The 10,605-nt window shown below is 37.9% G+C and overlaps 2 protein-coding genes across 3 annotated transcripts; one reads left to right on the top strand and one right to left on the bottom strand.

Moving 5' to 3' along the window:
* The first annotated feature begins 315 nt into the window (after positions 1-315).
* Positions 316-2,506, top strand: LOC103436132 (uncharacterized). Of its 2 annotated transcripts, none has more exons than XM_070812631.1 (6): positions 316-507; positions 606-689; positions 843-927; positions 1,165-1,253; positions 1,905-2,016; positions 2,186-2,506. In XM_070812631.1, exons 1-6 carry the CDS (start codon positions 340-342, stop codon positions 2,203-2,205), a joined length of 558 nt encoding a protein of 185 aa, XP_070668732.1. In that variant the 5' UTR covers positions 316-339; the 3' UTR covers positions 2,206-2,506. The 2 variants fall into 2 exon arrangements, with proteins under 2 accessions (XP_070668732.1, XP_008372773.2); XM_008374551.4 differs by having other exon boundaries at positions 2,172-2,506.
* Positions 2,507-2,586: 80 nt separating this feature from the next.
* Positions 2,587-3,900, bottom strand: LOC103436130 (GDP-mannose 4,6 dehydratase 1). Its single transcript, XM_008374550.4, has one exon. It carries the CDS (start codon positions 3,898-3,900, stop codon positions 2,782-2,784), a length of 1,119 nt encoding a protein of 372 aa, XP_008372772.2. The 3' UTR covers positions 2,587-2,781.
* Between the last annotated feature and the right edge of the window lie 6,705 nt (positions 3,901-10,605).

Here is a 10,605-nt window from a genome sequence, read left to right as displayed (position 1 = left end):
GATCAACTCGCTTGTATTAGTATCAAAATAGTAATTTGTACCACAGTAAACTTGCTTTTATTAGTATCAAACTAGTAATTTGTACGGATTTGGATCCTCTCTGAGGCAACTGGTCGGGATCCTCTAATCAGTGTTCGTGGACCGTTAAATTTTTATCCAACGGCTACAATTATTATAACTTTTAGAAGGTCCCTTATTTGTAACCGATGGATAAAAATCTAACGGTCCACGAACACTGATCAGAATGATCCCTACCAGTTGCCACGGACAGGATCCAGACACCTCCAAAATATGTGACTTGGCTCCTCACTGTCTAGCTCAACACAAATAAATAAGTAAATGCGACACTCCAAGCCCAATACCAAACTCAAAGTCGGGGCGCGCTTTCCGTACACGCGCGAACGTTGTTGTAATTCCGCAGTATTCAGCTCCACTTGGACGCTGCGTTTCGGTCGTACAGAAGCAGCACCGATGGGTGCCTCAGAATCCACACTCTCAAGCTCACAGGTACTTCTCCGTCTTAATCATCTCCAATTGTAATTTTATTTGTCTCATTATCCAAATTTATTTAAATTAGCATTTTAAATTTTTAATTATGCTTGAAGAGGCCGGCCGAAGAAATCACCACCGTGTCGGAACGATCAGAGACCGCCGATCCCGTCTTAGAGAAGCTCAAATCCCTCAAAATCGTGAGTTTTGTATTCTACTTTCCCAAATTTTCATCAATTTAAGAAAACAGAAGAAAAAAAAAACTAGGGTTTGAAATTTTGAATTCAGTTAATTGGTTGCTGTTCTCTGAAAACGAGTTTTTGAATTTGCGTTTTTGAAATGTTTGATTGCAGTCGACGCCCCTGCTGACTTCGCCCCCGGCTGAGGGCAGCTTGACTGACATTTTAGTGAGGAAGCCTTCGTCTTCTTCAGTGCCAAGTAAGCTGCTTCGCTGAATTTTATATTTTTCGATTACGAAAAAGATTGAGGTGAATAAACACCATAATGAAGTCCTTACAGAGGAATTGGACTAGCTGAATTTGGAATTCCACAGCGATTAGTATAATGGTTGTAGTTCTGTAGCTGCTGTGTCTTTTTTCGTGACGAGATTGTTGCTTGTATTTTATTAGTTTTGATGCGGAAATTTTGCTACTCTGTTATGAATTGACAATGTAGGTGTTGTGGATCCGAAAGTGCTATTGGAACTCTTCTCAATGTACCGTGAGTGGCAGGAGGATAATGTCCAAAAGATAAGCAAAAGACAGGTTTGTTTTCACAAGATTTCTACTGTCCTCGTTGAATATCTGAGTTTGTTTGAAGAAATAAATCTCTGGTTTTTAGGGTTCACACTTGCATGCACTGACTGTCCGTTTTCTACTGTCGGAGGGTTATTTCATATAATTTCGAAGTTCAGGAGGCAATTTTTTAGTTTAAAATCGAAGTAGAAAATAGAACGTGGGTCAAGGATTAGCGTATCTTCTTCAGTGTCCTTACGCATAGAGCGTGTGATCGTTTACTTTTTTCTTCTGATGCTCTGGTTGGTAAAATGAAACCACTGAATTAAGTGGATCATGGTTAAATCTGAACTAAGTTGAACAACTTCAAGGAGGTGACCACTTTAAGGATGTCGCAATGAAATTCAAGTTATTTTTTCATGTGATGGCCCTTTATTAAAGCAATGAGCTGGTTTCTGACCGGGTGCAAACTTTCCATTTAGTGCGGTATAAACTAGTGTTAATAAATTTCGTTGGAGTCTGACATAGTCATACACTTTTGATATGTTTGGAATGAAGTATGTGGTTTGTTCTTCCTTATCCGAAGCCTGTTTTTTCTCATGCCGAGATTTGTACTAGCTAAAGTTGTTTGGCATCCCTTCTCCCCCAGAGGAACCGTTTAAACCTTACTAATTATTGCAGGGAGAGGTAGAAAATAAAATAGAGGTTACGGATGCTTTGGCTGCTAAACTTCTTCAACGTTTTAATTATTCAGTGTCGGCAATGAAGACATCTTCACAACATTTATCCGAAGGTAAGTGATCACGTTATACACATTTTCCCTCGGCGGATTTCAATGGACCTAGTATATGGTGAAATCGGCAGTATCTACCATCCATCGCATGTGTGTCATAACTTTCTGAGATCTTTTTCCACTTATTCTATCTTCGTATTGGAACACGCATGCAGTTCATTCGTTGCAGGTGGAGATTGGGGAGCTTAAAGGAAGGTTAACAGAGGTCATTAGCAACTGTGATGCACTGTGCCGGAGAATATCTGTTGAAGGACCCGAATCCCTCCGGTCATCCATCAAGCCGTTTGCAGTCTGCACCACCGGCCAAGAAATCCAATCTAGCTCTAGCTCATCCGACGTGCAAAGAGATCCAGACCAAAGTCTACCATCCGCAGCATCCAAGTTAGACTGATTTTGCATTTTTTCGTGTACAAAATCTATGAACGAAAACACGTTTGATTAATTTCTTTTCGGCAACATTGAGGCGTATAAAAATTCTAGTTGATTGTTAGTCCTTGATTCATTTTTGGATTAACCGAGGACCATTTTCGAGCGCTAATAACATCTCTCTGAAAAACAAGAAAATGAAAATGACAGGGTAGGAAACAAGTAATTTGCTGAAAAATGAATCAAAGTTACAGAAAAATTAAAAACAAAAACAACCCTCGAAACGAACAGCACTGAACAATTAATTACTGGAATGCAAACTCTATTGAGCTCTAGAACTAAGCCACATTATATAACTTAAAACTCTTTTTGGCACCCGTGTACCCAGCACCGGAGATATCAAGGCTGTTGCTGAGCATCCATGTACCCAGCATCCACAAGCACCTTCTCCCTCTTAGCCAATTCAACGTCTTCGTCCACCATCATCTTCACCAGCTGCTGAAACCCGACTTTCGGCTTCCAACCCAGCACCTTCTTCGCCTTGCTCGCATCCCCTTTCAGATTATCCACCTCCGACGGCCGCAGGTACCTCTTGTCGATCACCACGTGGTCTCTCCAGTTCAATCCCACGTACCCAAACGACACCTCCAGGAACTCCTCCACCGTGTGCGACTCCTCCGTCGCCACCACGTAGTCGTCCGGCTTCTCCTGCTGCAGCATCATCCACATCGCCTCCACGTAGTCGCCGGCAAAACCCCAGTCCCTCGACGCCTGCAGATTCCCCAAAAACAGCTTGCTCTGCAATCCCTCCTTGATCCGACCCACGGCCCGGGTGATCTTCCGGGTCACGAAATTCTCCCCCCGCCGCGGCGACTCGTGGTTGAACAGAATCCCGTTGCACGCGAACAGCCCGTATGCCTCGCGGTAGTTCACGGTGTACCAATGCGCCGCGCATTTCGAAACTGCGTAGGGGGATCGGGGGTGGAACGGCGTCGTTTCGGACTGAGGAGGCGGGGTGGCCCCGAACATCTCGGACGACCCGGCTTGGTAGTACTTAATGTCGGTGCGGCCGGTGGCGGCGATGTGGGAGCGGACAGCCTCGAGGAGGCGGAGGGCGCCGGTGGCAACGACGTCGGCGGTGTAATCGGGGATCTCAAACGAGACGGCGACGTGCGATTGGGCGGCGAGGTTGTAGACCTCGTTGGGGGCGATTATGTCGAGCCAGCGGCGGAGGGAGGAGGAGTCGGTGAGGTCGGCGTAGTGGAGCTTCATGCGGGCCTTGTGGGCGTTGTGGGGGTCGATGTAGATGTGGTTGATGCGCTGGGTGTTGAAGTTGGAGGACCGTCGGATCAGGCCGTGGACGTCGTAGCCTTTGTCGAGGAGGAATTCGGTGAGGTAGGAGCCGTCCTGGCCGGTGATGCCGGTGATTAGAGCGACCTTGCGGTGCTCCGGCGAATCAGGGGCGGAGCCGTTGGGGGTTAAGGATCCGGATCTGGCGGTGTCGGTTTCGGATGCCATTGTGGGTGTGGTGGAGTCGTGGGGGGTGTGAGGAGAAATGGAGAGGGGGAGTGAGATTGTGAGGAGATGATGGACTTTTCGGAAGAATTATAAGAGGGCAGGAAGGACAGATCCAGCTCTGGTGGCGCGGTTGGACACGGACGCGCTTTTAGCGCTTACTTTGGTGACGTATTAGAGGGCGCCAGCTTGGATGATGGTTGGGTCCCATAGCACCACGTTGGGAGCTAAGATCTGCCAAATTTGTAAGAAATTCATTTTCATTTATTAATCTCCTAGTCTTCATGTACGCACTCACAATAATACATTTTTTGAATTACGGCATGATATACGCGACTTACACATCTTAAATATATTTATATGTGTAAATTGACAAAAGAAAAGTCAAATATTTGAAGTAAATGAATAATTTTAGATCATATTAGAAGAAACCCTGCATAAACCAATTAAAACATCTGAATTCACATAATAAAATTGAACTCTATATAATTTACATTAAGAATAGAGAAAATAATATATAATAAACAATTGATAGAATCATATTATTACTTACCCATTGTGAGGCTAAGCCCAACCTCTCCCCCTTAGTGTAGATAATATCGTTTTTTAAAAATAAAAAATAATTATTTGACAACTAATTTAATCACATTATTATCCAGTGCGAAAGACTTTTTTATAACCGGCATTACACGCCTTTTAAGATGTTTTGAACGTATTTAAAAATAGAGAAAATAATATTTAATAAACAACTGATTGAATTACATTATTGTTAGTCCATTGTGAGGCTAAGTCCACTCCATCTCCCTTAGTGTAGATGATATTGTTTGTTTAAAAAAAATAAAAAACAATCATTTGACAACTAATTTAATCATATTATTACCCTGTGCAAAAGATTTTTTTTTATAACCGGCATTACACGCATCGTAAGATGTTTTGAACGTGTTTAAAATAGATAAAATAATATTTAATAAACAACTTATTGAATCACATTATTGCTAGTCCATTATGAGGCTAAGCTCACCCCTTCCCCTTAGACCATCTCCAACCCAAATCCCCCCCCCCAAACAATCTCCAACCCATGCTAAAATATTGGGTTAAATGCCAAATGTTAAAGCTGGGCCAAATACCCCCCAAAATTCCCCCCGGTGAGACTGGACTCACTAGCAATTGGCCCAGTCTCGGCCTAGTCACACTCCAATGCACCCCACGCGGTGCACTTGCAAACCTTTCCTAATAGGGGTGGGCCCCGCTGTCAGCCGTTTGTCGGCCACCCAAAAATCCCAACTGCTATAATTTGAATCCAAGGGCTTGGTTTAACGGACCGTTGGTTGATTCAACGGTCCAAATTCAAATTTTTTTTTTTTTAAATATGTTATTTTAAAATACATTGAATCCAACGGTTGAGATCGAATATAATCAAATCTAACGGTAAAAAAAAGATTTAATGATCCAAATTTAAATTCAACGGCTAAAATAATTTAAGGCTTGCTTTGTGAAAAATTTAGTGATTTTTCAATATTTATCGGAATTTAAATTTTTTTAGATTAAAATGTTCATAAAATTAATTTACGATAGTCTACATATATATTTTTTTAAATTTAATTTAAAAAAAAATGCCTAAGTTCATTCTTTAATAATCCTAAGCTAAAATTTTAGGCGAACGGTTGAAGCAAAAAAGTTGTTTCTGGGCTAAAAGCTAAATTTTCCAGGCTAAAATATTTGGATTTTAGCCCAACCATTGGAGATGGTCTTAGTATAGATAATATCGTTTGTTAAAAAAAAACAATCATTTGACAACTAATTTAATGTAATTTAATCACATTATTATCCGCGTGTGAAAGACCTTTTTTATAACCGGCATAACACACCTCTTAAGATGTTTTGAACGTGTTTAAAAATAGAGAAAATAATATTTAATAAACAACTGATTGAATCACATTATTGTTAGCCCATTGTGAGGCTAAGCCCACCCCCTCCCCTTAGTGTAGATAATATCGTTTGTTAAAAATAAAAATAAAAACAATCATTTGACAATTAATTTAATCAAATTATTATTCGCATGTGAATGATCTTTTTTATATCCAGCATTACACGATTCTTAAGATGTTTTGAACGTGTTTAAAAATAGAAAAATTGAATCACATTATTGCTAACCTATTGAAAGGTACTAATTTTAAAAAATAAATAAATTAAAAAAAAACACAAAAAATTAATTATTAAAAAACTACTATTAAAATGACGAAAATGCCTTTGTCTTATTTGATGCATTATTTTGGGATGCCTTTGAAGTTTTTTGTCTTGGGGGCATTTTTGTCCAAATATTTTTGTTCAAGCTTGGTGACACCAAAATCACTATTCACCCTTTTCATTGAAAAAAAAACAATCATTTAACAACTAATTTAATCACATTATTATCAGCATGCAAAAGAATTTTGTTTTTTTAACCGGCATTACACGCCTTTTAAGATGTTTTGAACTTGTTTAAAACAGAGAAAATAATATTTAATAAACAACTTATTGAATCACATTATTGCTAGCTCATTCTGAGGCTAAGCCCATCCCTTCCCCCTTAGTGTAGATAATATCGTTTGTTAAAAAAAAAAATCACTTGACAATTAATTTAATCACATTATTATCCGCATGCGAATAACTTTTTTTATATTTGGCATTACATGCCGCTTAAGATGTTTTGAACGTGTTTAAAATAGAGAAATTGAATCACATTATTACTAACCTATTGTGAGGTAATAATTAAAAACAAACAAACAAACCACAAAAATATTAATTATTAAAAAAATACTATTAAACTGACAAAAATGCCCCTACCTTATTTGATGCATTATTTTGGGACGCTTTTGAAGTTTTTTGTCTTGGGCACTTTTTTGTCCAAATTTTTTGTTGAAGCTTGGTGACACCAAAATCTCTAGTCACATTTTTCATTGGCTTTATATATATTGTGCAAATTTCTTCCGCTTAGACAAAATTGAACATACAAAACAAACAACACCTTAGGTCAAGGCCAAGAGCCTCACGCGCCCACGATAAATTTGGGGGGGGGGGGGGGTTTGGTTGAAGAACCTCTGATGCCAAAGTTAGAATTTTGAGGGAAAAGTGTTTGGAGAATTTAGAGAATTTGGCAAGAGTGTAGAACTTAGGTTTTGAAGAAAATGAGGGTATTTATATAGGGGTGTGGCCGGCCCCTTTGGGAGGATGGGGACCGGCCACTTGGATGGTTTTTTGGGTGAGATTCATGATTTGTTAGCTAATTAATAAATCAATTAATTAGCTAATTAATATAATTAGAAAGGAATGATTTGGGGGTTACATTGTGGAGAAGATTTGATGAGGATGGATGAAATAGATTTTGAATAAATACCTATTTTGGGCACTTTTGACTCGATTGAGGAATAATTGCCCACTACTTGCGCTTAGAAATCCCGGTGTGCATCGAGGGTAATCTTGTCTTTTTTACCCAAAAATCCACGTGTCACCTCCATATTTTTCTTGATTATTTTTTGCTCCACAAATGCCCCCACACCTGTTGGGCTGCTAGTAGGAAAGGGCAGCAGGTGTAGAGATCTTCTTACTTTAGGAAACATAGGATTGTTTCCTATTTTGATGTAGATTCCCTCTTTAATAGGAAATTAGATCCTTCTAGGAAAGGGAAATAAATTTCTCTCAAAGCCTATTTAAGTCCACCTTAAGTGGATTATTAAATTAACTTTGGAGAGTGATTTATTCTACCTTACAAGAGAGAGAAATGTTAGATGATATTTGTTTCCACTCCTCTAGCAATCTTCTACATCTTGCATGTGCAAAGGATCGTCTTTCATTCCTTGCTTCATCTTTTCATTGCTTCAAGGTAAGAAGAAATTAATTTTCCTTGTCTTCTTAATTTTTTGGGAGCCTTAGGGCTTGAATTTTGGCTCGACGGGGGTCGAGGAAGCTTGAAAAAAGTGGCTACCATGGGTTGACCTTGTGATGGTGCTTGGGCGTTGTAGTCTGGGCCTTTGTGCTTAGGCGGTGAGGAGAGAAGCAGCACGGGGGCGACGGCCCCCTCCTGGTTGGATTGGGCCGTGAAGCCTTTGGGCCAAGAGGAAGAAAGGGGAGCCAGCGCGGGCTGGGCTCCCTCCTTTGCTAATTTTTGGGGCCTGGTTCTTTTTTTGTTTTTTTTACATGCTAGGCTCGGGCCCGTGCATGAAGGGAAAGGGGGAGAGCAGCGAGCCGCTGGGTTTAGCCCGCTTGAATGGATCGAAAGTTTTTTTTTGTGCTCCCATCTAACGAATCTTCCTTGCATCTTTGTAGAATTTCTTCAAGCATGTCTTCCTCGAGCCACAAGAATGATGAACAGTTGAAAATATGGGGCTAAAATTTGGGATTTCCTACCCTTGGATTGGAGAAAGCCTTAGGATTGTTAGGATTGTTTTGAGTATGAAGCACTTATACTCGCAAGTGTTTAAGTAAGAGCGTTTTTATTAGGAACATATCAGATTTTTTCTTAATTTTGAAAAAGTACATAGCAATTTTATGATTCATCACTTTTTAAAAATGTATTTACCAAATTTATGTATAACTATTTCACCTTCTACACACAAGAATAACTTACATGACACAAGTACTCATCGTGATGTTTCATATCAATGTTTAAGGACATGTGTAATCTTTTTGTTATGCATTTAGCAACCTAAGTATTAAGCTACTAAAAGCTCGTTTTAAACTCGCAAGTGCACAAGATCAAACACATAGTATAGAAAGCAAGTACGAGATCATTTCCACGAGGATTGCACTAATATGTATCTAGAGTATGATTCCTAACAATTTAAATTAATTAATTCACAAAACTAGCAAATATGCACATAAAGGTTTAACAAAATAGTTTGAGATGTCTTAAATTTACGTATAAAAACACAATATAAAGAACATAGGAAAATAAAAGTAATTGACATTAAGGGTTTTGAAAATGATGTTTGAACGGTTAGGACTTTGGTTTTCATCTCTAACATTTTTCGCCTAAGCAACCGATACACACGATGATACAAAACAGATTTTTGATGCTTAACGTTTGTCAACCTAAAGACATGGTATCTACTCTTTAAGCTATTGATTTCCCTAAACAACGAATTAGGCATGGGTATCTACACTAACTCCTTTCATTCTCGAAGTATTTAGTATGGTATCCATTAAGTTGCACTCCGAGAAAGCATAATACAATGGAAATCGACAAACACACGAATCCTAAAATATGGTATCTATTCCGGTTATTCGTGATAATTAATTCCAAGAACCTTAACTAGTTCTCTTGTTACTCGGCATAGGTACAAGACTCGATTATCCAAATTTACCCATGTAACGAACTCAATTACAAAGCTATTCTATGGTGATAAATCATAAAATAACTAAATAAGATTGGAATTAAAACTGGAATTAATCACTAAAGCATCAACAAATTATCTTGTAACAAAAGTGTATCGAAAATACTCAAGGAAACATGATTAGGACTTCAACCAAATCCCAACTATGAAATTTAGTTACTTATAATCTAAATGGGCAGTAAAGACAAACAAAATAGGAAGTGAAAGGAGAAGAAAAAACTCTTTGATGTCGAATTGCAGAACGGTGCTCTGGTCCTTCCTTTTTCTCCCTTCTGCCATGGGTTGTTCTTTCTTTGTTTTTTATATCTTGCGCACCCCCTGTTGGTCTGATTAGGGATCCTCCATTCTCCTTCTAGTTGTAACCGACAAGGCAATTAGCCTTCTTTTTTCATTCTAATTCAATGGGCTTTAAAGTCTCATCTTATTAGTCTTCTTAATTATTTCTTGCCAATATATATATATATATATATATATATATGTATATATATATGTGTATATATATGTATATGTATATATATATGTATGTATGTATGTATGTATGTATGTATGTATGTATGTATGTGAAATAATTTATCTACATTAATATGTAAAATATAATTTTATTGACTTAATTAAGTATGTATAATAACATATATTAGACATGTTTTATGTTATTATATATTAGGCAATGAATTTATAACGTTAGTGGTTTTTTTTTTCTTTTTTGTAAAATCATTAATTCTTCCTTACAATCTGCATGACATTAATTATGTACATCAAACATCCAAATAGGGTTTATCAATAAAATAAAAAAAATTCAAATAGGGGTATTTTAGGCATTCGGAATTTTTAAATGTGTAAAGTCAAACATAATTAATGAATTTGTTGATTTAGAATCTAGTCAATGGGTTTTATTCAAGTAAAAAACCTATGTCGGGTTTTATGTAGAGAAAATTAAGTTTTAAGGGCTAAAGTTATATTTTCAGTAATAAAAATAAATGTTGGCTAGAAAGGCTCAAACGAAAGAAAAAATGTCTATATCATTTCCAAGTTTGTTACATGAATTGATGTACATTTCGAATGATATAAAGCAAGTTCTAGAGATGCATGTAAAAAAATAAGATCATACACACAAGAACAAATGTGATTGAGCATAATGGTTCAATCATATACTAGGCTCAAAAGCTCACAAGGATTATGTATGTCTCCACAAGTGTTTACATATATTTATCTTGACCACAACACATCATATCAACCATGTCTACGTGCATTCAAAGCTTCCAAAAAAAAAAAATCATGTTTAGGTCATGCTATCAAGTGAAGGATGCAAAGAAATACGCAATTATGGAAAATTCGT

The sequence above is a fragment of the Malus domestica genome, chromosome 15 (assembly GCF_042453785.1).
Source record: "Malus domestica chromosome 15, GDT2T_hap1".
Classification (NCBI taxonomy): Eukaryota; Viridiplantae; Streptophyta; class Magnoliopsida; order Rosales; family Rosaceae; genus Malus; species Malus domestica.
The sequence above is the reverse complement of the archived record's forward strand: the minus strand, read 5'-3'. Positions and strand labels throughout refer to the sequence as shown.